The sequence below is a fragment of the Procambarus clarkii genome, chromosome 24 (genome assembly GCF_040958095.1).
Source record: "Procambarus clarkii isolate CNS0578487 chromosome 24, FALCON_Pclarkii_2.0, whole genome shotgun sequence".
NCBI classification, from domain to species: Eukaryota; Metazoa; Arthropoda; class Malacostraca; order Decapoda; family Cambaridae; genus Procambarus; species Procambarus clarkii.
Window position 1 is genome coordinate 39,358,868 of NC_091173.1, and position 26,935 is coordinate 39,385,802.

The 26,935-nt window shown below is 40.7% G+C and overlaps 1 protein-coding gene across 1 annotated transcript in view; it reads right to left on the minus strand.

Moving 5' to 3' along the window:
- Positions 1-289: 289 nt before the first annotated feature.
- Positions 290-26,935, minus strand: part of LOC138368032 (glutamate receptor ionotropic, delta-2-like) — a 55,790-nt gene continuing 29,144 nt past the window's right edge. The window contains exons 2-3 of the mRNA XM_069330329.1: positions 784-1,016; positions 290-293 (exon numbers count right to left, since the gene is read on the minus strand). Of these exons, the coding sequence (XP_069186430.1) occupies positions 290-293; positions 784-1,016 (237 nt within the window). The remainder of the gene's footprint in view (positions 294-783; positions 1,017-26,935) is intronic.

The window sequence follows — 26,935 nt, forward strand, 5'->3', positions numbered from 1 at the left end:
CTTCTACCTCTGTATCTCTCCTTCTTCCTCTGTATCTCTCTTTCTCACTCTCTCTGCCTCTCTCGGTATGTCTCATTCTCTCTTTGCCTCTCTCGGTCTGTCTTCTTCTCTCTCTCTGTCTCTCTTCTCTCTCGGTCTCTTTATCTCCTTCTCTTTCTCCCTTTCCCTCTCTTTCTCTTTGTCTCTCTTCTCTCTCGGCCTATTCGTCACTCTTTTATCTAAATACAATATAGATAATTATTCTTATAACTCCAATAATTAGATAATTGGCATTAACATTTTAATAACCTTATCTGTAAAACGTTAAATCATAACATTAAAGAAACATTTTATTGAAACATCACATTGCCTCACATTGCATAACCATTTTTAAAATTCTAAAAAAACGTGTTTAAAACGAAAATTAAAATGTGAAGAAAATTATAAAATGTAATTTTGAAAACGCTTTGAAAATGAGAAAATTTTTGCTAGGTGTTGTATGGTATGGAATAATGACACTATACCTGTAGTCACTATCAGCTAGCCAAGTGTTGTATAGTAAGGAACAATGACACTATACCTGTAGTCACTATCAGCTAGCCAAGTGTTGTATAGTAAGGAACAATGACACTATACCTGTAGTCACTATCAGCCAGCCAAGTGTTGTATAGTAAGGAACAATGACACTATACCTGTAGTCACTATCAGCCAGCCAAGTGTTGTACAGTAAGGAACAATGACACTATATCTGCAGTCACTATCAGCCAGCCAAGTGTTGTATAGTAAGGAACAATGACACTATACCTGTAGTCACTATCAGCTAGCTGCTGGAGAGTGTCGATGCGTTGCGGGTATCTGGGACTGGTGAAGATAGCAATAAGGTTGCAAGTGTAGGCAGCACCCAGGACCAGGCAGCAGAGATACCACACACTTATAAACATCCTTTGTTGTCGAGGGTGAGCTGGCAGGCTCTGGGCAAACAGTCCCCGCAGCAGGTAGAGGCAGGTGTCTGCCACACCTGTCTTCTGGCCTGGTCCCTGTACAACATGGAACTATTATTAGTAACAGTCCACGCAGCAGGTAGAGGCAGGTGTCTGCCACACCTGCTTCTGGCCTGGTCCCTGTACAACATGGAACTATTATTAGTAACAGTCCACGCAGCAGGTAGAGGCAGGTGTCTGCCACACCTGTCTTCTGGCCTGGTCCCTGTACAACATGGAACTATTATTAGTAACAGTCCACGCAGCAGGTAGAGGCAGGTGTCTGCCACACCTGTCTTCTGGCCTGGTCCCTGTACAACATGGAACTATTATTAGTAACAGTCCATCAGCAAGTAGAGGCAGGTGTCAGTCACACCTACCTCCACACCTGTCTTCCGTCAGAAATATGTAGGGCCTACTAAATTTTACATGAAGCCAAATCATCATAAATTGTGTATGTGAGATTTTTTCTTTGACAGGTTATCAAAAGAATTAAGTCCTATTGATGTTACGTTAATCGTAACTACCTCGCAAGAGAGGCAGACCTTAAACAGCAAGAGCTGCCAGTGGCAGATATTTAATCTTAAAGCCTAAGATCATAGGACCGCGGGAGCAAACCGCCAGGCGAAACCACTCGGGTAACACCTGTCACTTAGGTCGCTGGCTCCTCCTAGTTGACAACTAATAAAGGGTAGCCGACGGATTCTCACTTCTTATTTATAGAAGTGTGGTGCTATGCAATGGACTCGAGCTTTAGATACAGACTTAATATGAACATAAGCAGGCAAAGCGTTGCAGAACATAAAATGTGGGGCAGTAATATTGGAAGGTTTGACGTAAACGACCGTTTCTATAACAAAACAATTTATTCACAAAACAAAACTAAAACTACTACACAGTGAATTTACGTTACTTTACTGTCACTCCAGTGGCACATTAAAGGACAGCTAATCAACAGCCTGATGGACCCACGGTATCCTTATCCCGTCGTCGCTGACTGAACAATGACACTAACTGAACAAAGTGGTACCCACTGGTGACGCAAGCTTGCAATCAATATTGTCACGGCTTCACGGTGACCAATACTATAATCACAAAAACTTGACTGGCGCTCGCTGCCCACAACGAGGTACCAAGTAACAAGGCGGTTAATCCAAGAATGATAACCCCTTATATAAAAAAAAATCTTATGTTAACACTTGTCTCTCAGGACAAACAAAAGTTACTCTAATTGAATTTAAACAATTACGTTAACACACACGTGTCTCAACGACACTTAAATGGCAGCAATAACTCGTAAATCAATTAATTACATCAACTTGAAAGTCAAGCATTCGGTGAGTAATTCCCAATTAATTACTGAATACAACAGCCTATTAATTCAGACGAGTATTGATAAAGCCAACTGTCTCTCAACTGACAGTTCACTTCCGGTGTTACGACAAGATTACCTTAACGAGGGTAGACTACTGTACCACACACAATGTTCCAATACTCCGTGTAAACAACAACATCAACACCTGGTGAATTCACTAAGTGGCGATTACTAATTATCTTTAATTAGCTACGAGTGCTTACTCACTCTGTCCGCAGACAGAGCTGATCAGTCCAACGAATTACAACAGCTTAATTACAGCGCAATTGACTCCGATCATAACAGACCGTCAACCCCTTACGTTAATCACTCAATTAACGACAGCTCGTTAAATCGTTAACACTACGTTAGTCTTCACTTGACAATTCCTCCACTGCGTGAACTTCACTGTGACTGTTGCCTTTACACGTCCCTACGTTAATCACAACAATGTTCAACGAACAAGTGACCTCGTTAAGTAAATCGTGACCCCCGGTGACGTTAACTGACTTTAATTCTCACGGAATCCTTCACAGTACACAACGCCTTCCACCAAGGTCAAACTTGTCTACGGTTTACACACGGTACAACACAGTACATCACAGTACAACACAGTACATCCTTGCCACTCACGGCAAAACTTGTAAATGACTTCCCCCAGTAAATTATCCACCAATAATTCACACTTTACCACAACACAACAGTAAAATATATAACCAAGGGAAATCTCCCTGTTACCACTTTTCACTGCTGAAAAAGGGAATCAAATTACAGCGCATACATACACGGCACATAGAAAAAAAATAGAAGTAAATAACTCACTTTACTCTACCTCTGAATGTGTCACTAGGTGTCTTCACACACGCAACAGGGTAGACTCACACGTTTCCAATTCCCATTCACCTCCCCAGGTGGTCCCAGGGACAGAGGACAAACGGAACACTGGGGGCGAACCCAGCTTCAGAGTTTTATTACCCAAACGGAAACAGTGTACTTACATTAATGATGTGGGGCCCCTCTTTCACTCACACATACACGTCAATCACACTCCCACTGCTGCTGCTGGATGATGACGTAGGCGTCCTCACTTCCTACACGTGGTCAGGTGCAGCACAGGGTCCTAGACCACGGGGTTAACTCCACACACACAGAGACCAGGATGGCGCAGACACACCGGCACAGGCAAGCCAGGGTTAGCGCACAACAGCAGGGATGCGGTACCACGCCCCTTCCACTTGACACGGTACCCCAGGATACGACGGTACACGGTGTTACACGGTACACGAGACCCGAGACAGAGTCCTTCACTGTTCCTCAGAATTAGAACCTTTAAGGTTTCTCTCATAACACTGAAACCTTTTCTGGCACGTCTCACAGCAGTATCTTCAAGCACAGATACGATAGACGGCGGATGTCTTTTTTGTAGCCCGATAATTAACGCCTCACTCAGTCCAGTTCCTCTAAGATGGTGTCCCACAATTACGCGGCTAGATGACAAGTTCACACGGCACGATACAAGCCCCTTTCCGATTACCGGATTCTTACGCACGGCACACGGAAAGATAGCAAGATGTAGGCGTGACTTTAGTAACGTTGCAGGCGGTATTTCCCGATGCTTGGCCTAGCACGGGAAACACGTCGTCAGGGAGCAACGTCTTAAGGAAGAATGTCTTTCCCGCCAATATCATGCCTGGGGTACCATGCAGTACCCCTCAGCGTCTTGGCCAATCACGGTTCAGCATTTCTGAGGCCCCAGGCCCTTAGCCAATCCCGCACCTGCCCCATGACGCTACCCCCTCTCACACGAGGTGGACACGTGATAGGGGGGGTGATCTACGGCCGTTAACCCCCCATACCTCCCTCTCTATACTTGACTTGTACAAAAATTTCCCTGAAATCAACTCCCTCCTGTAATTTCCTTCACAGACCTGATTCAGCGATCAGAATGACATCAATGGCTAGCAAATGTCATTGGCTGTCCAACGACACCCAACAAGACTGTGGAAAAGTTATATTCAGAAAGTTGAATCACGGTGCACATCACTGGTGCACTATGCTATTTCGTACTTAATTCAGTGCACGAGAGAGCAGGGAAAATATGTCCCCTGACAGTGTAATTACCTTGATATCATGCAATAACGACTATAGTTAGTAAAGCCATACGGAAATAAGCAGAACATTTTCAATAGTAAGATTTCCACCAAGTCATTTACAAAATCTAATCAATTTGCTTATTCGCCGATGTTAAATATTTAATACCACTGACATCTATCCTTGCACTACGACTTTTGGGAGAGCGAAGATTCAAAGCTTTTTACCTTCATATGTTTATATGGGCAATAATTACTTTTTTTAATTGTATGTTCATAAAAAAATAATCTAAATCAGGCTCAAAGAAAACTGTAGTAACTTGATGAAAAAGTTAATAAATATTGATGCTTTATGATGTAATCGAACACGCGACATTGACCACCTCAGGAACACATGACATTGACCACCTCAGGAACACATGACATTGACCACCTCAGGAACACATGACATTGACCACCTCAGGAACACACAACATTGACCACCTCAGGAACACACAACATTGACCACCTCAGGAACACACAACATTGACCACCTCAGGAACACACAACATTGACAACCTCAGGAACACATGACATTGACCACCTCAGGAACACAACATTGACCACCTCAGGAACACACAACATTGACCACCTCAGGAACACATGACATTGACAACCTCAGGAACACACAACATTGACCACCTCAGGAACACACAACATTGACCACCTCAGGAACACACAACATTGACCACCTCAGGAACACACAACATTGACCACCTCAGGAGCACACAACATTGACCACCTCAGGAACACATGACATTGACCACCTCAGGAACACACAACATTGACCACCTCAGGAACACATGACATTGACCACCTCAGGAACACACAACATTGACCACCTCAGGAACACATGACATTGACCACCTCCGGAACACATGACATTGACCACCTCAGGAACACACAACATCGACAACCTCAGGAACACATGACATTGACCACCTCAGGAACACACAACATTGACCACCTCAGGAACACATAACATCGACGACCTCAGGAATATGCACCATTGACCACCTCAGGAATATGCACCATTGACCACCTCAGGAATATGCACCAATGACCACCTCAGGAATATGCACCATTGACTACCTCAGGAACATGCACCATTGACCACCTCAGGAATATTTTCCATTGACCATTTCAGAAATATGCAACATTGACCACCTCACGAACAAACACATTGACCATATCAGGAACATGCACATTGACCACTTTAAGAACATGCACATTGACCACCTCAGGAACATGTACATTGACCACTTTAAGAACATGCACATTGACCACCTCAGGAACATTCACCATTGAAAACATCAGGAACATGCACAATTGACCACCTCAAGAGCATGCACCATTGACCACTTCAGGTACAGTCACCATTGACCACATCAGGCACATTCACATTGATCACCTCAGGAACACGCACCCTTGACCACATCAGGAACATGCACAATTGACCCCCTCAGGAACCCTCACAGTTGACCACTTCAGGTACATTCACCATTGACCACATCAGGAACATACACACTGACCACCTAAGGAACCTGCACATTGACCACCTAAGGAACATGCACCATTGACCACTTCAGGAACATGCACCATTGACCCCCTTAGGAATATGCACCATTGATCACCTCAGGAACATGCACCATTGACCACCTCATGAACATGCACATTGATCACCTCAGGAACATGCACCAATGATCACCTCAGGAACATGCACATTGACCACCTCAGGAACATGCACATTGACCACCTCAGGAACATGCACCATTGACCACCTCAGGAACATGCATGTGGGAAATTTTTACCCACCATATCTAATAATCATCTAAGAAATGTATAATTTCTATATCATATCTAAATCATATCAAAATCATATCTAAATCGTATCAAAATCATATTAGAATCATTATAGATTCATTATATAGCTTGATCCTGGATGACAATGGCACCATGAACACGTACGCAACAGGGGCCCTTTTGATGCCTACGTGACTTTGTACATGATCTCTCAAGGATCCAGAAGCTTCTAGAAGGATTTGTTAATTAAAAAACTATTGGAACATTGATTCAACATCCGGTAGGATTAAAAATCGAATCCTTAATAAGATTCAATGGTATTTACAAATACTACTTATAATCTTTAAATCTTATATCTAATTATATTATAATCCCATCTTATCTTAATCATAAGTCTAGACTGTAAAAATAATCAATCAATATTCATAGAAGGCTACTGTGCTCAGAGAGCATGGCAGGGCGATGGGGGGAAGTGAAGCGCCCACCAACAAAGCTCGAGGCACTCCGCATTTGTTTACAACTGAGTGAACAAATGTGACGGATCCTTAGCGAACATTACCAGCTCAAGGACACCTTATCTAACATCTTTATCACCAGTGAATACTCTCTAGAACTGGGGGAGTACCTGGACAATATCTACAAGGAAAATCCTAGAACATTTATATAAAATAGAGTGTATAGTGGAGATCACAGTGACGGTTTCCTCCACCTTCATTCTTAATCTTTATCCACGATCATTCTTCTGCAACTGCAGGGACAATCACGTAGCAACGCTACCAGATCATCAAACAGCAACGCTGTGAAAAAATATAGTGCCTAAACTCGACAAGAGAGTTAATCAGTCTGGCAAACTTGTCAGACAGGCACCCGGCTTCAGAGAAGTATATTGAAGTTTATTACAGTAGCGTATTAATTGGCCAATTGTATGCTTGTATAACTTTAATATTCTATAAATCTGTCTGTCGGTAAAAAAGCGAGGCAAAGCCTCATTCATCGGTACGTTTATTAAAATTGTAGTGTAGCTGTGAATATTATCCAGCACTAGACTCGTGAGTGTCCATTCTGTCAGAAAAGAATTCAGCCTCAATAAGTAAAAACCTCACAAGTGTCCATAGTGTTGGAAAAGATTCAGTCAAGCTAACTGTATAAAATAAATAAATGCATTGCATATATACTTGAATATATAAATTAAGTTATCAATTGCTTGCTTAGTTATTTTTTAAGTTATCACATAAGTTCATTTAATTGAATATAATCTAGTACTTAGTTAACAGTATTTAGACTACATTTAAGGTCATTTATTATACTTTTACAATTTAATTTGTTGTTTATAGTATAAGTACATGTTGGCTGTTAATAGTTATGGTGCTAGGTTAGACTATGTATGTTTAAATCCCTGATTTAAACAGAGCCAGTGTTCAGTCAGATAACTGAATTTATTAAATCTTATCCTTGTATAAAATACAAGCTGATGTGAGATCCCTGTCTACAGGTGGATTGGAACTTCTATCAACAAAGTCATTCACCCCACCTGTCCCTTACAGCCCACAGTCTGTCATTAGGAAAAGAGGAACTAGGATTTACAACCCTAGCTAGAGATTTTAATTGAATTAATTTGCAGACAGTAAATTTTTAATTTAGTTCAGTACAAGTCCCTGGTAGTCTCCTCTTATATCAATCCCAGCAGGTTTTTCCCACAATAATGGTCCTTTGAACCTAGATATTATTGGTCCTTTATACCTAGATATTTATGATCATTCGTTTACCGAATATTTCAATGCCAAATACATAAGAAACTTCTTGATTTTGCATTGGAATAATTCTTACATATTCTAGCCTAACCTAGCTATCAGCCAATATTTATCATAGCTATATATCTAAGTAAACAAACTGTTAGCAGTGGCTTAAGCCACCATATCCATTATCTAGTAAGCATTCATAGCATACTGATACTGTTCAGTGTTAAGAAACCACAGTTATATCAGTGTCACAGACACTGCACTCCATCTTAATCATAAATACCAATTACCTACCTCACTTGTGGTAGCATTACATATATATTTAAGTGTATTATCTAGCATTATCTCTAATCTACTGATTTTCAGAGCTGCTCATTACATAATATTCTTTTAAAAAAGTGTTATCATCACTGTAAGAGCATTTCATTACAATCTATCTATAATCAACTATATCATACCCTTTTACAGGTAAAACCAGTAGACATACTACTGTATTTTATCAAGCCATTATTATGGTAACAGATTTTGTAATAACTTTGCAAAAATAGTGCCATTTACTATTTTTAAAAAATTATTACAGGATTTACCAACTTGGTGCATTCGTGCATTCGGGTCACAAATCAAATTATTTCAGTACTTTTGATAATTGAACACCTGCTACAACCAGATTCCAGGGAGGAAATGAAGGACGATCTTTGGAATCATTACCTAAGTAGACAGGAAAGCTCATTTATCAAAATACATTAACATCATACATATTTATCAGAAAAAAAGAGAAAAATCTCGGAATCTCCGAAACTCGGAAAAGGTCAAAATGACTAACAGTATTCCACCAGCAACTGAAACAGAAAAGAAGAGGACACAAAGTGTCTAAAAAATCACTTGAATCTACAGCCTACAGACCATTTAAATCAGGTGATAGACAAATGTCATCATCACTTGACTACAATAGTCTACAATTGGGGATTAAGACCAATCTTAATCTCACATCACAATCTGAAAGGCTAACAGCCCATTGACAATGTCAATACAAATATTATTATCCATCTAAGATAACTATCTTAATCGAAGAATATAGTCTTGATCACCTAATCTCATGCTTTCACTGGAGTGAAAGCAGCCTCAGAAAATCTGAAGTTAATCAAGCATCTCAAAGAGACTTACTTAATAGAAAAGGCAAAGCCGAGAAAAAAGCAAAAGCAAAATGCTTCATCACATCATGAATAATGTAGATACACATTATTACAGATACAATTCATCCTTTAAGGAAATCCTTGGAGGAGTACAAGTGTTACATGCTTGTATAACCTACTTGCATGTAATTACTTACCTACAAGTGTTACATACTTGTAACAACATTTTATCACAAAGCCAAATCTTTGATGGACTTCGAGCTTACGTACAAAGATTACGAAGCCGAGGAAAACTTAGATCTCAAGAAAAAATCCCCAAAAGTGAATCCACGGACAAAAGCAAAAATGTCCAGAATGGCAGTCAAAAATCAAGGCAACAAAACTCCTCTTCTGCAAAGTGGAAACAGAATAATGTTGGCTCTTATGCTATATCCCCCACAGTTAACAGAACTGTAGGAAACCAAGCTTCTAAGACAGATAAGACAAAAGGAGCTACAAGTGCCCCAAAATGTTTATTCTGTCAAGAAGCACATACCATTTATCAATGCACAGTTTATGAAGGGCGTGCCAGTCGAATCGATCGACTGAAATCTCTGAACAGGTGCATCCGTTGTCTACGGAAGCACGATACAAGTGAGTGTATCACTCAATTGCAGAACTGCCAATATTGTCATAAAAGTGTACATCACACAGCACTCTGTGGTGATATTAACACTCAATCCAGATCACAAACTTCCAATAATCAACCTGCATCTCAGGCAAAGCCCAAAGATGATAATACCACAACAGCCGTACAATTCTGTACAGTAATGAGCAATGTCAACGACTTAGATACAGAAATTGTTACAACAGCTATATTACCTACTGCACAGCTAGAACTATGCAATCAAGGAATTTGTATTGCAACTAGAGGCTTTTTTGATCAAGGGTCACAGAAAACCTTTATCAGTAAAAAGATGGCAGAAGATTTACAACTTAAATCTTCAAAGCAAGTATCTACATCCATATCAGGGTTTTTTACTAATTCTGGTCGTAGAACCTGTCCAGTAGTAAAACTCAATGTCTGTCTAGGTACATCCCAAAGGACAGAAGAAGCCATAGTAGTTGATAAAATTCCTACTGAAATGGAAGTGACTGGTCTGACAGCCACAATTAAATTCCTAAAAGAAAAAGGAATACAATTAGCAGATCCTCTGCTTGATTCTGACTACATAGGGGATATCGGAATCCTGATTGGAGCTGACTACTATCATCGATTCATTCTGGGATCAGAAGAATCTATGGGTATGAATATACTCAAATCAGCAGGAGGCATATTGATGACAGGACCTATACTAGATCTTGAACCTTCAACTCCTGAAAAATCACATCATACAGAAACTGTAATAGTGGCATGACTAGGCAAAGAACAGTCACCACTTAAAATCCCCCACATGATTGATGATGGATTGGAATCTGTACATCAATTGTGGGAACTTGATGCCATAGGAATAATTCCTGAACAACCAAGTCCTGATGATGTCTGTGCATACAATCAATACTTAGAAACTGTACAGTACCATGATGGACAGTACTGGGTAAGGCTACCATGGAAAATCAACCATAAAACCTTACCTACCAATTATCACATGGCTTATAGTCAATTTAAATCTCAATTAGCAAAGCTAAGAAAAAGGCCTGAGCATTTAAAACTCTATCATGAGATTATTGCTCAACAATTAAAGAATAAATTCATCGAAGTCGTGAAACAGGACAATAAGCAAACAGGCCATTTTTTACCACACATGGCTGTAATGAGAGAATCAAAAACAACTCCTTTACGTATAGTTTTTAATTGTAGCTCTAAATCTGGACCCCAAGGAACCAGTCTAAATGATTGTTTGCAAACAGGTCCAAGTCTAACTCAGAAATTGTATGACATACTGTTGAAGTTTAGACTTAACAAATATGCGTATTCAGCAGATATAAGTAAGGCCTTTCTAAGAGTTGGCTTGCAGGAAGAAGATAGAGACTTCACTAATTTTCTATGGGTAGAGAACCCAGAAGATGTCAATAGTCCTGTAGTGACTTTCAGATTCTCATCAGTTCTTTTTGGGGCGACAAGTAGTCCATTTCTATTGCAAGCAACTCTAGATACTCATCTGAAGATATCATCAAGTCCCTGTAAGACTGAAATCAGTCAAAATCTATATGTAGATAATTTTCAAGGGACAGTTAACAGTACTACTGAACTGTTACAATTATATCAAGAGGCCAACAAAGAGTTACAAGGTGCCAACATGCCACTACAATCTTGGGCCTCTAATAATGCAACACTGAATAATCAAATAGCAAGAGATTACCCTGAATATCACGTACCAGAATCACAAAAGGTGTTAGGTATGGATTGGGATTTAATCTCGGACACAATATCGATCAAATCCGTGCCAGTAAATTACAACATCACTACAAAAAGGGATTTGCTTTCACAAGTTAGCAAAGTATTCGACCCACTTGGTCTACTAAATCCTTTGACTATCAAGTGGCGTTTATTGGTGCAAGAAGCATGGAAGGCTAAGGTTGGTTGGGATGATCCACTACCAATCCAGTTACAAAAAGCTTGGATGGAAGTGGCTCAAGAACAAACTTTAGTTGAAAAGATAATCTTTCCGAGACACATAGTCGAGGAAAATGAAGAAGTATCACTACATGTATTCGCAGACTCGTCAGCCAAAGCTTTTGGAGCTTGTGCTTACTTAGTGACTTCTAATCAATCATATCTTATCACCTCTAAGGCCAGAGTCGCTCCATTAAAAAAGAGGACTTTGCCTCAGATGGAACTAACAGCACTGCTAACTGGAACACGCTTAGCAGTGCATATCAAACAAGTCTTGTCTACCATGAACATCAAAGATGTCATTATATGGTCTGACAATGAAGCTGTCTTACAATGGGTACGAAACGACAACTGTCCAACTCCATATGTAAAAAATCGTGTCTCGGAAATTAAAGAAATTTCCGCAGGCTTTCAATTGTTGCATGTACCAACAAAAGATAATCCAGCTGATCTCTTATCAAGAGGTATGACATTTAAACAGTTTGCAAAGGCAGATATTTGGTTTCATGGGCCTCGATGGTTAGTGAATGGTAGTTGGCCTGAACAAAAGCCACACGTCATTATGACACAAACCATAACTACCACCAGGCAGCAAGCTCAAATATCAGTCTTGGATTGTACTCGTTACTCCTCGCTCATCAAATTAATCAATGTAACACAGAACGTGTTTCATTATCTCAGGAAAAAAGGTATAAAATACACTTTTCCTGATGCACTTATCTATTGGGTAAGACAAGCCCAGAGAGAAACTTATGGGAATAACTATGAAAATCTTCCGCATAAGTTAAAACACAATCTCGGTCTGTGGATAGACCAAGAAAATCACAACATTCTGCGTTGTGGAGGGAGACTTAAACACGCAGATATCAATCTAGATACCGTGCATCCATGGCTTTTACCAAAAAATCATTGGATCACAAGGTTGATTGTGTTGCATACACATCAACAAATCATCAAACATGGAGGAGTGTTAGACACACTCACACAAATCAGACAGCAGTACTGGATTCCTCAGGGAAGACAGTCAGTCAAATCAATCTTAAAGAATTGCATGATATGCCGAAGGTACGATGCAAGAACTTGCTCTTATCCAGGGCCACCACCCCTACCAAAGGAACGAGTGGTCCATCTACAACCTTTCGAATCGACAGGAGTAGATTATACAGGAGCAATATATCTAACAGGGACTGCAGATAAGCAACCTATCAAGGCATACATCTGTCTGTTCACCTGTGCTACCACCAGGGCAGTACATCTAGAGGTAACACCCGATATGACTGCTCAATCATTTATTCAAGCTTTCCGCAGATTCGCAGCACGCCGATCATGCCCTAAGCTGATGATTTCAGATAACGGAGCAAACTTGGTAGCTGGAGAAGCATGTCTACGGGAAATCTGTTCCCATCCTGCAGTTACTTCCACACTGGAACAGCGTCATTGCAGATGGAAATTTATCCCTCCGAGAGCTGAACGGTTAATAGGAACTGTAAAAAGATCCTTGAGAAAATCTCGACACCGTCAGAAAATCAATCTTCAAGAACTCCAGACAGTAATCACGGAAATAGATTCAAGGGTGAATAACCGGCCGTTGACTTGCTTGTCTGAGGATCCTACTCAACATGAGCCATTAAGTCCTGCCCACCTAATGTATGGAAGACTTCTGACTCCAGTACCATCTCTAGTGGATGATAAGATCAGAGATCCCTCATATGTGGGTCAGAGCGAGTTGGTTCAGGGGTATAAGCATCTGTCTAGCATAATCCAAAAATGGAATGATGTTTGGACAAAAGAATATCTTACATCTCTACGAGAACATCACTATGGGGCCAATGACCCCCATAATATAGCTAATCTCCAACCTGGCGATATTGTCTTGGTAGACAGTGATGGCACTAGGGCTGATTGGCCATTAGGTAAAGTTGTCTCAGTCCATCCAGATAGTCAGGGGATTTTGAGAATAGTCAAAATCCTGTCTAAAGGAACAACTTCCCTGAAGACATTGGACAAACTCATCCACATGGAATCAGTGAGCCAGCTGCAGTTAGATCCTGAGAGACCTCAAGACACTCTAACTCCACAAGACCCACAGACTCCTAACAGACACAATCGTCCACAACGGACAGCAGCACAAAAGTGCAAGCAAAATTTGCACTTGTATTATCAATCCAATGGAGAGTAAATAAATACATATGGTTACTATTGTCCTTAGTATTGGACTCTGTGCCAGTTCTCTCCCTCTGCAAGATGTGGGAAATTTTTACCCACCATATCTAATAATCATCTAAGAAATGTATAATTTCTATATCATATCTAAATCATATCAAAATCATATCTAAATCGTATCAAAATCATATTAGAATCATTATAGATTCATTATATAGCTTGATCCTGGATGACAATGGCACCATGAACACGTACGCAACAGGGGCCCTTTTGATGCCTACGTGACTTTGTACATGATCTCTCAAGGATCCAGAAGCTTCTAGAAGGATTTGTTAATTAAAAAACTATTGGAACATTGATTCAACATCCGGTAGGATTAAAAATCGAATCCTTAATAAGATTCAATGGTATTTACAAATACTACTTATAATCTTTAAATCTTATATCTAATTATATTATAATCCCATCTTATCTTAATCATAAGTCTAGACTGTAAAAATAATCAATCAATATTCATAGAAGGCTACCGTGCTCAGAGACCATGGCAGGGCGATGGGGGGGAGTGAAGCGCCCACCAACAAAGCTCGAGGCACTCCGCGTTTGTTTACAACTGAGTGAACAAGTATGACGGATCCTTAGCGAACATTACCAGCTCAAGGACACCTTATCTAACATCTTTATCACCAGTGAATACTCTCTAGAACTGGGGGAGTACCTGGACAATATCTACAAGGAAAATCCTAGAACATTTATATAAAATAGAGTGTATAGTGGAGATCACAGTGACGGTTTCCTCCACCTTCATTCTTAATCTTTATCCACGATCATTCTTCTGCAACTGCAGGGACAATCACGTAGCAACGCTACCAGATCATCAAACAGCAACGCTGTGAAAAAATATAGTGCCTAAACTCGACAAGAGAGTTAATCAGTCTGGCAAACTTGTCAGACAGGCACCCGGCTTCAGAGAAGTATATTGAAGTTTATTACAGTAGCGTATTAATTGGCCAATTGTATGCTTGTATAACTTTAATATTCTATAAATCTGTCTGTCGGTAAAAAAGCGAGGCAAAGCATCATTCATCGGTACGTTTATTAAAATTGTAGTGTAGCTGTGAATATTATCCAGCACTAGACTCGTGAGTGTCCATTCTGTCAGAAAAGAATTCAGCCTCAATAAGTAAAAACCTCACAAGTGTCCATAGTGTTGGAAAAGATTCAGTCAAGCTAACTGTATAAAATAAATAAATACATTGCATATATACTTGAATATATAAATTAAGTTATCAATTGCTTGCTTAGTTATTTTTTAAGTTATCACATAAGTTCATTTAATTGAATATAATCTAGTACTTAGTTAACAGTATTTAGACTACATTTAAGGTCATTTATTATACTTTTACAATTTAATTTGTTGTTTATTGTATAAGTACATATTGGCTGTTAATAGTTATGGTGCTAGGTTAGACTATGTATGTTTAAATCCCTGATTTAAACAGAGCCAGTGTTCAGTCAGATAACTGAATTTATTAAATCTTATCCTTGTATAAAATACAAGCTGATGTGAGATCCCTGTCTACAGGTGGATTGGAACTTCTATCAACAAAGTCATTCACCCCACCTGTCCCTTACAGCCCACAGTCTGTCATTAGGAAAAGAGGAACTAGGATTTACAACCCTAGCTAGAGATTTTAATTGAATTAATTTGCAGACAGTAAATTTTTAATTTAGTTCAGTACAAGTCCCTGGTAGTCTCCTCTTATATCAATCCCAGCAGGTTTTTCCCACAATGCACATTGACCACTTCAGGGACATGCACATTGACCACCTCAGGAACATGCACCATTGACCACCTCAGGAACATGCACCATTGACCACCTCAGGAACATGCACATTGACCACTTCAGGGACATGCACATTGATCTCCTCAGGAACATACTCCATTGACCACCTCAGAAATATGTACATTGAGCACCTCAGGAACATGCCTTATTGCCCATATCAGGAACATGCACATTGACCATATCAATATCATGCACATATCAGGATGGGAAGTGGTGCAGGGAATGTAAAAATATTGATTAAAATATTATAGGCGGAAACGGGCATCAATATATCGACATCCTAAAAGTTTACAAGACGAACCATAGGACTATTAAAGAGAAAATAGATGATTTTATTGCACAAACAGAAACATTGATGAATGTAGGTACGATAAATATATTAACTAAAAACTAAATTAATGGATACAAAACATTTCACACAAAATCAAATTAGAAATAGAAAACGAAGTAGCAATATTTTTCTAAATTTCTTTTTTTAAACATGTATATGAGAAACAGGAATGAGCATTGCTTACTTAAGTAGCGTAAATTGAGACTACAACCGTGCACAGCACCTAAGCAGGTGAGCTCATTAAGCCCCCCTGCTCAGGTTGAGCACAGGTGTATAGTCTCAATGGGTTCTGGGGGGGTTCCCAGGGTGTATGGCGCGTGTCGGAGCATGGCGTCTGGTTGCGCGGGGTCCTTTGACCGAGGGATGTGTTGAAGTGGGGGCGGGAGGCTATGTGGTTGTATGTGGCCATGGAGGGAGAGTAAAGGAAGAGGAATGTTTAAGAGGAGAGGAATAGTAGTAGTAGTAGGTGAATATGTAAGAGTATGCGCAGTAGAGTTAATCTTGTGTGTAAATAGATAGATTTGAGTATGTGGATATGTAGAGGAAGGAGGGAGTCCCTACCTGGCAAGGATATGTTGATGAGGGAGGGGGCTCCCCACTACCTGAGAGGGTAGGAGACAAGGCTCTTAAGATGGGTATGGGAGGGGAGAACGAGGGGGAAAGGGGGGGAACAGGTGGCGGCGGCTTTGTGTTTGATAGTGGAGACATTTTTTTTCTTAAAGAATGTCTGTTTTATGCAAAGAAAATAACCGTTTAACTTTTTCTCTCACCCAATCCAGCTGTGTTGGTGGTGTTCAATGACGTCGATTAGTTAGCCATCAGACCGGGTCGTGTTAGCGGTGGGAACATCTCACCGTCAAATGGTGTGTGACAATGGATCCCCCTCCCTACTTCACCCTCACATCTAGCTTGCTTCTAGACTGAAACGTATAATGTCCACATTGCTCTGAGGTTAGCACCAGGGTGTAGTAGCAACAGGAGTGGGTTGTGCACCCCCCTCACCTTTGCCTGTGTGAGTGTGAGGTGCTCCATGCGTTGTTTCGGACATTCGCGCTTGAGGGTGCAGTATCAGCATTAGCTGGTGGGGTCATATGTCCCTCCCCCCCCTCCCCCGTGGCCTCTCCCGGCATTTGACAGTCTGCATCTATCACCTGACAATTTCCCACACACTTCAAATTACCTCAGTCCGTTGGTCTGGAGGACCACTTTGGAGGTGTCGGATAACCTCTTGAGAGAGTTTGACACACCACACACCATAGCCAGAAGGTTGTGTTTTCATACTACTGAATGAAAGAATATATGCAATTTTTAGATCTATCCCTAGGAGCTTCACCATTACACTCATCTGTGGTATGAGGTGGGATGATCATAGCCTAACTCCACCACCAGCTAGCCCAACTCCCCTCCAGAACCCTCTGCGTTACCTCAATTACGACATTCATTGATTCTCTCTCTCTCTCGAGCGGAGCCGTTAGTGAAATACCCGGCTTCAATTGCTTGGGTCTAGGATCTACAGTTTCGTCAGGTTGGCCTTATACCATTAAGACTGTATGACACTATACGCAACAGTAGTCTTTAATATCATAGCGAGACAATGTCACAGAATGTTCAACGTTCTTATACTGAAGGAGAGAGTGAGCAAGGCAGTTAGTAACGTAACGTGGAAATCAACTTTCTGTCTAATGTCTGAATAACAATATTAGAACCTGTCTCCTCAGCTCTTCTATCTTCCGCAAAGCCTTTCCTCCTATCTCAACCCTATTAGTTCATGTTCTCGTGTTTCACTTTTTGTTAAAACTAAATCTACACACGCTATGTGAAATGTGAAAAAAAATCTTATATTATGCTATGTTATCAGTGCTTGAATAAAAATATTAAGAGTGCTGAACATTCTGTGTCATTGTCTTGCTACGATATTAAAAGTCTATGTTTTCGCTGGGGCTACAGTTGCGCAACGCCATCTCGCTAAGGCGGGGCGGTGTCACAATTGTCAAAATTACGTACCTTGCATACATCAGATCCTTAGTGAATTATGCTGCACCTCTGCTTGTTTTGATGTCTGAAAGAAAGCTTGGAGGGTTTGAAAAATTGCAGAACGGAGCCTTGAGGATAATCCTTGGGTGGGCTCGTACCACAAAGATACTTAATATGAGAAAGGAACTTAATATTCCGAGCGTTGTTGATCGTGTTACTGAAATTAACTGTCAAATTGGTATAAAAAAAATGCTTAGGCTAACTCATCCTAACCCTTGCACAGAAGCCCTTCAGAATTTCTTTATTGAAGATCAGCATTGTTCCAAATGGATAACAAAAACTGGAACTCGAATCAGAATGTATCAGGTTCTTGATTCGCACCAAGAGAAACAACAACAACAGCACTTTCCTGCACCGTGGGAGATTACACCCTTTCCAGTTTTAATCCCTCCCTTTCCACCCAAGAAGCAAATTAGAGATCAGCCCAAGCTTCGTCTTGAGGCAAAGCTCAACTCCTTAAGCCATATTGATGCTCTGTCCACAGAGCATTCTCTCTCTCTCTCAAATCAGATACACTGATGGTTCCCTACACCGCACCACCAGTGCAGCTGGAAGTGCAGTTGTTCTGAAAATGGGCGATGGCCTATACTTTGAGTGGGGAGTCCGTATTAACAACTGGGCCTCTACCCTTCAGACCGAACTATTTGCCTTGCTCTTTGCACTGAAATGTGCACAAGTCTCCAAACTTGATACATTAATTGTAAGTGACTCCTTATCATCCTTAAATGCTCTCAACTCTTTAAGACAACTGTAACATGCTCGTGTCCGAAGCTAGACACAAAATACAACAAAATTATTAAGGATGGTAACAGAGTCCATTTCATATGGTCTCCATCTCATGTTGGCCTCCGAATGCATGATAGAGCTGATAAGTTAGAAAAAGAATCTCCCTTTAAAGGAGTCGTTGAGTCTAACCTTAGATTGTCAATGAGCAATCTGAGAGCAGCAGTACACTGAGAACTTCAACAAGATCTTGTAGATCTGAGGCCAAGTGAAATTGACACTGCTTAATTTAGAAACTGTACTTGTGGTCAATCTCAAACCCATTGTCGATATGACGACTTATATTGAATTTTGTAACTAGCTCATCATGATTGTAACTTACTTAGCTAAATGAAATGTGGGGTTTAGTCCCTGAACCCATTATGTGCCTCTGTAACCCTTTCCAATACCGCCCACAAGATGGGTATTGGGTGCATAATAAATGAACTAAACTAACTAAACTGTCATACAGTACTAATAATAATAATAATAATAATAATAATATTAATAATAATAATAATAATAATTTATATATATATATATATATATATATATATATATATATATATATATATATATATATATATATATATATATATATATATATATATATAATGTCGTACCTAGTAGCCAACTGAACTGAACAGTTGTGAAATACACAACTGAATAGAACTTACACATCTCCGATTTTGTTTATATCTACATTTGAGTGAGGTGGATGGGGTGAGGTGGCATTAATAGGGTATTAATTTCATCAACACAAGACAGAACAAGAGGTGGCATTAATAGGGTATTAATTTCATCAACACAAGACAGAACACGAAACAATGGGTATTGAAATGGAAGTGATTGTAGAAAGCCTATTCGTCCATATTTCTTGATGCTTTGTAAACTAAAGTCTTTGAAAATGTAATAAGTTTTACGAAACGCGCTCGTGTCGCGTCAGACTAGAAATAAAAATGAATTTTGGAGAATTGATTTTTGAATTACCTCCAACAGTGAAAAGAAATGTACGAAAGAGAAAATTCGTGTTTAGAATTATTAATCTTACTTTTTCGGTCATATTTAATAATATATGTCTACAGGAAAGACTGCTACCAAAATATACTAATATTAAAGCGCACGACCCAGCAGCAAGGAATCAAGCCTTCACGATAAAATATCGCCAGGATCTGGTTCGTGATCAGATATACAAGGCAGAGAATGAAATCAAAGACAACAAAACGCAACTACTTCATGCTACAAACGAGTGGAGAAATAGCAACATCGACGAAAGTATCCGTACCCGCATTGAACAACACCTCAACATCCTCACAGACCGACATCACCTCAGCACTGAAACAAGGATTATCAAGAAACTAACAACATTATATGGAGGACCTATGGCAATTCTACGACCAAGAGATGGCTTTCTGAACCTTGCAGGAATTAACCTCACTGAGGACCAAGTCACTCTCCTAAATCTGGGCATAAACTGTCACGATATGTCCAGACCGAGTGAGATGGCCCGGAAAGTGGAGTTGGAAATTCTGTTGGACGACATATTCGACCTCGAGACACAAAAGGTCACTACCAAAGATACCTTACAAGCAGAACTTATTGCAGAAGGAGGAAAGAATCGAGGCAATTACAGAAGCACCATACTGTCTCCCGAGCTCAAAGCGGCAGCTAAAAGCCTTCGTGAGAACAAGGAGATAGTTGTCAGGAGAGGTGACAAGTCGCCAATATATGTCATTCATAAAAAAGACGAATATCTGGCGAAAATGAACCTCATACTCTCTGACCAAACTAAGTTCCAAAGGGTAACGAAGGACACTACAGCCGAATTGAAAGCAAAGGTCAACAAACTGATCAAAACTGTGAACGCCAAGAAATCTGGACTCCACCTGCCAAAGATCATTGGGGAATATAAACCTGGATATGCGTATGGAAATGTCAAGACACGCAAGCCTGGAAACCCACTTCGGCCAATCATTAGCCAGATACTCACACCCACGTACAGACTGGCGAAGCGACTCAATGGCCTGCTGACTCCTTATGTTCCTTGCGCCTTCAGCCTGAAGTCTCCAAAGGAATTTGTTGACTTACTGCGGGGCACACGGGCCACAGGGATAAGAGCCTCGATGGACGTAGAATCGCTGTTTACCTACGTACCTGTGGACGAGACAATCGGGATGATAGCCGACAGAGTGTATCGTGATCCAGCCTGTACTCCTCTTGACATACCCGAAAATATTCTAAGGAAACTACTCCAAGCTTGTACTAAAGAGGCACCCTTCTTGAGCCCGGATCGGCACATGTATAAGCAAGTAGATGGGGTCGCCATGGGTTCTTCCCTATGTGTCCTGTTTGCAAACTTCTACATGGGTACCATCGAGCAAAAAGTCTTAGTCGACATGAACTTGAAACCGGCCATATACTGCAGGTATGTTGACGACATTTTTACACAGGTACCTGATGTCAGACATCTGCAGGAGCTGAAGGAGGCATTTGAGCAGAGTTCCGTGCTGCGTTTCACTTACGAGATGGAAAAGGATGGGAAGCTGCCCTTTCTAGATGTAACAGTCATGGAAAAGAGCGGAGGTTTCCACACTGCAGTCTACACTAAGGAAACGAACATAGGAATGTGCCTAAATGCCAACAGCGACTGCCCAGACAGGTACAAGAGGAGTGTTGTTAACGCATATGTCGACCGTGCTCTAAGCCACAGCTCAGAATGGAAGCAAGTCAACGAAGAACTCTGTAGGGTAAGGCAGGTCCTAGTCAACAACGGCTTCTCCAATGGTTTCGTCGAAGACATCATAAGAAGGAAAGTGAAATGCCATGTAACCTTTGAAGAGACAACTAACACAACACCTATACCCCCTATTAGACTATTTTACAGGAACTTCTTTTCCACAGCTCATAAAACAGAGGGAAGGGTCCTGAAAGATATTGTTAATAGAAACGTTATCCCTACAGACAAAAATCAGAGGATACAACTGACGATTTACTATAAAACCAGAAAAACGGCCAGCCTACTCATAAGAAATTCTCCAGACACAAAGCAGAACGCTTTAAAAGAGACCAACGTCGTCTATGTCTTCAAATGCCCACTTGGGGACTGTAAGCTCCAAAAAACCCAGTATATAGGCAAGACAACAACATCTCTTCCTAGGCGTATAACGATGCATAAACAACAGGGCTCCATTAAAGAACATATAATCTCTTCCCACAACCAAACCATCGCCAGAGAAATCCTAGTAAACAACACAGAAATCATCGATAGATACAGCGATAGCAGGCGGCTTGACGTTTGCGAGGCACTACACATTAAGAAGTCAACACCAGCAATCAACAGCCAATTAATGCACAACTTTATTCTACCCACCTCAAGACTCCGCTCCAATATAGAAGCATCAAGAAATATGGACCAATAGGCTTTCTACAATCACTTCCATTTCAATACCCATTGTTTCGTGTTCTGTCTTGTGTTGATGAAATTAATACCCTATTAATGCCACCTCTTGTTCTGTCTTGTGTTGATGAAATTAATACCCTATTAATGCCACCTCACTCAAATGTAGATATAAACAAAATCGGAGATGTGTAAGTTCTATTCAGTTGTGTATTTGTAAACTAAAGTCTTTGAAAATGTAATAAGTTTTACGAAACGCGCTCGTGTCGCGTCAGACTAGAAATAAAAATGAATTTTGGAGAATTGATTTTTGAATTACCTCCAACAGTGAAAAGAAATGTACGAAAGATTGAGAAAATTCGTGTTAGAATTATTAATCTTACTTTTTCGGTCATATTTAATAATATATGTCTACAGGAAAGACTGCTACCAAAATATACTAATATATATATATATATATATATATATATATATATATATATATATATATATATATATATATATGCAATGCTACAGTTTACAGAAAACACTCACTTATATAACAATATACCAATCAGTGTTCGAAGACCTAGTCCAGCTTCTCGGGGGTCGGGTGCGTACCCAAGATACAGCACGCATTTCCCCTCTGAACAGCGACACTGAGGCGCTGGAACATAAAACTGGCCGCTCTTGGGTCTCTAGTCTTCCCAATGAGTTCCTCGCCCAGCTCCTTCAGGAACTTAAGTGCACATTTACCCCAGGCGCCCAGAGTCTCAGAGCCTATTGGCACGAACCTGTAACAACGTTCTAGGTCCCTGTACTTGTTAGTTTTCTGGGTCTCCCTGAAGGTGGCCGCCCCGCCTCCCTCAGCTGCGCTGTAAGGTAGATAGGTATCAGCCAATGTGGATGCACACGTGTAGTCCCACACGACCTGTTTACCTTCCCTCCACGGCTGCAGGGTGACTCCATCTGGGCATTTTTGGCTGTTGTCAGGTCTGCACAACTGAGGTTCCCTTTGTGCTGGGCACCCAGCTGAAGCCAAACTTCTCTTGATGATGTCATTGACTGCTTCATGTCTGGCACTCTTTCCCTGTGTCTTACGACAGATGAGACCATGGCTGCCGTATTGGTCTGCCCGTGCATGGCCGCAAATACACCGGTGCTCGGTGGAGATAAGGGCGGCAAGGCGCAGAGTAACACCAATACTTAGGGTCCGATGGTCCAGGAGGGTGCCCAAGGCGGAATTAGGGACTGCCAACAGGAAGTCCCTGGCATGGGGCGCTTGCACAGCTAGAAGACGCGCTTTGTCCTTCCTGGAAGCTGCCTCCAGCGATGATGTGGCGATGTTCTCCACTATGGGGCTATCCCATTTGGACTGTTTGCAGTCATTTGGAAAAGTCGGTCGAGGATGAGAGTTGACGAGTGTCCCACTGACCGGCTCCTTCCGCGAATTTGGGATCATGAATCCCAGTGGAGTCTCTTAGGTGTTCCGGTAGTATTTCCTTAACTAATTCACCTGTTGCTCTGGTCGAGGATAAGAATGCTGGCAATGCTAACTGTGTCGCCTTGCGAATACCTATTCCCCCGAGTCTAACTGGGAGCGTTGCTTGGTCCCATTGGTCATCTTGCAGGGAGAGGTTTAACACTTTCACGGTTATTGACCTTAGGAGTGTGTCATATTCTGTTAATTTTGGGCTGTCGAAGAAGGGAGCACACCTTAGGAAATAGGTCAGTCTGGGCAAAGCCAGGCACCTTGTGAGAAGGTACAAAGCATCGTGGGCGTCCAAGGCCCCTATTCTTCCCTCCATCCTCCTCAGGTCGTTCAGCTTTTCTTCCAGGACTACCTCAATGGTGCTCGAGCCCAGAGGTGCCCCTAGCAACACACTGTCGGTGGGAGCGATCACTTGGGCTCCTGGCAATATGGTTCGCACTGCATCTATGGTTGGTTGGCTAGATGAGATGATTTCACACTTTAATGGGTTTAGGGTGAGTCCTAACTCCTCTCCCTTAGATTTCACCAGCTGTAGATCTTCTAGCAGGGACTCCTGTGTCCCTGCTAGGGTGCCATCGTCCAGGAACCAGATGTTGAGTTCGCTGGTCAACCTGCTTGTGACCTCTTTAATAGCCATGCAAAAAAGAAAAGGGGCAAGTGGGTCTCCCTGCTGGACACCTTCTGCAGAAACAACTTCATGTTCCCCAAACAGCAGCGTCGATTCCCTACTGTACCCTGCTGAGACGAAGGAAAGGAAAAGGGGTAAAGGTAGAGAAGAAAAGGTAGAGAAGGAAAGCTTGTTCGAACTGCTTCCAGTACCACATCCCTTTTTACCTGGTTGAAGGCATTTTTAAAGTCTAATTTAATTAATGCCTTATTTTCTGGGAGGTGCTTGATATAGGCTCGTGCTGCATGAGCTGCTGCTTCACAGCCATGGGGGACACCAAAACCTAGTTGATGGGGTCGAAGCATCGTCGCAGCGTCTATGCTAATTTTTCTGACAGCTGCCCTAGCAACAAGGCGCCGAAGTGTGTTACCCACGGCAATGGGTCTGACTCCACCATCTTTCTTCTTGAGGGCACAAAGGGATGCTCGAAAGAAAAAGGGTTTAATTGTTTAATTAATTTAATTAATATATATATATATATATATATATATATATATATATATGTCGTACCTAGTAGCCAGAACGCACTTCTCAGCCTACTATGCAAGGCCCGATTTGCCTAATAAGCCAAGTTTTCATGAATTAATTGTTTTTCGACTACCTAACCTAACCTAACATAGTTTTTTCGGCTACCTAACCTAACCTAACCCATAAAGATAGGTTAGGTTAGGTTAGGTAGGGTTGGTTAGGTTCGGTCATATATCTACGTTAATTTTAACTCCAATAAAAAAAAATTGACCTCATACATAATGAAATGGGTAGCTTTATCATTTCATAAGAAAAAAATTTGAGAAAATATAATAATTCAGGAAAACTTGGCTTATTAGGCAAATCGGGCCCTGAATTGTAGGCTGAGAAGTGCGTTCTGGCTACTAGGTACGACATATATATATATGTCGTACCTAGTAGCCAGAACGCACTTCTCAGCCTACTATGCAAGGCCCAATTTGCCTAATAAGCCAAGTTTTCATGAATTAATTGTTTTTCAACTACCTAACCTACCTAACCTAACCTAACCTAACTTTTTCGGCTACCTAACCAAACCTAACCTATAGAGATAGGTTAGGTTAGGTTAGGTAGGGTTGGTTAGGTTCGGTCATATATCTACGTTAATTTTAACTCCAATAAAAATATATTGACCTCATACATAATGAAATGGGTAGCTTTATCATTTCATAAGAAAAAAATTTGAAAAAATATATTAATTCAGGAAAACTTGGCTTATTAGGCAAATCGGGCCTTGCATAGTAGGCCAAAAAGTGAGTTCTGGCTACTAGGTACGACATATATATATATATATATATATATATATATATATATATATATATATATATATATATATATATATATACATATATATATATATATATATTTATATATATAATTATTATTATTATTATTATTATTATTATTGTTGGAAATTTCCAACACTAATACAACACTGTTGTATTATTATTAATTATTACTAAATCTACTAATCACTGTAGTAACTAAAATTAACAAACCGTAGAATTCACATGTATTAATAATTGTATCTGTACAATAATGCTAGAATTCTTACGTCTCCAGACGCCAGTATTGCGTCAGATTCCACCATAATAAACACATTTATATCCAGTGTGTCAGAGAATTGAGTTTAATTCTCTAAAAACAACAGTGTTCTGTGTGATAATTATTTACCGATGACCTGACTCCCAAATAATGCCAAATAGAGCGTTTCTAGTTACAACTGTTATCTGGTAATAAATTTAACGTCACGCGTGAATGCCATGGAGAGAATTAAATTCATCTCCATTGCTCGTTTACCATCTTAAAACGAGCAAATAATAATATTTAACTCCTGAATAATAAACCCGTCATTATCCAAGCATTTCAGTCGCAACTGCGAGAAATAATATTATTCGTAGTAAATAATTTGTGTAGCAAATACGGGACGCGGAGCGGGGGGCAGAGGAGACGCCATTAATCGAGAAGACGCCACCGAGAGCGCGTGCAGGCGTCGACGAGAGAGGAAAGTCGCCAATGTGCGGTGTGAAGAATAGTTGCGGAATTGAGCAACTTGGCTGGTGTCAGTGTCATAGGATACATTGTGGTGAATCGTCAACGAGAATTAACTTGACATTCAGCCCGGAACCTGTTAACTTGTTCCGTGTAGTCCATCGTGACCGGCCAGAGAAGCGCGTCAACATCTAGGCTAGGCTCAACGCCACGTGTTCGTTATTACGACGCTAGAGCCTAGGACGCGAGCTTCGGTAAGCCTCAACTTACACAGTGCCCTATTAGCTAAGTACCTTTATTCCCTTTTGATGCATCATTAGAGATAGGTTATAGCCGGGTAGCTTCTCGTCACGCCGAGCGATATAAATAAAATACACGTTAGTATTATTTTTCACTCTCCATTACCAATTTCTTGAATATAGATATTTATCAGCCTAATATGTTGCTACGTAATATATCTTGATTTACAGCTTGCGTGTGAAGAATTCCCCGAGCTGTTACTTTCCCGTGTCAATCATCTCCCAGTGTTCCATGATGAGTTCAGGAGATTCCGAG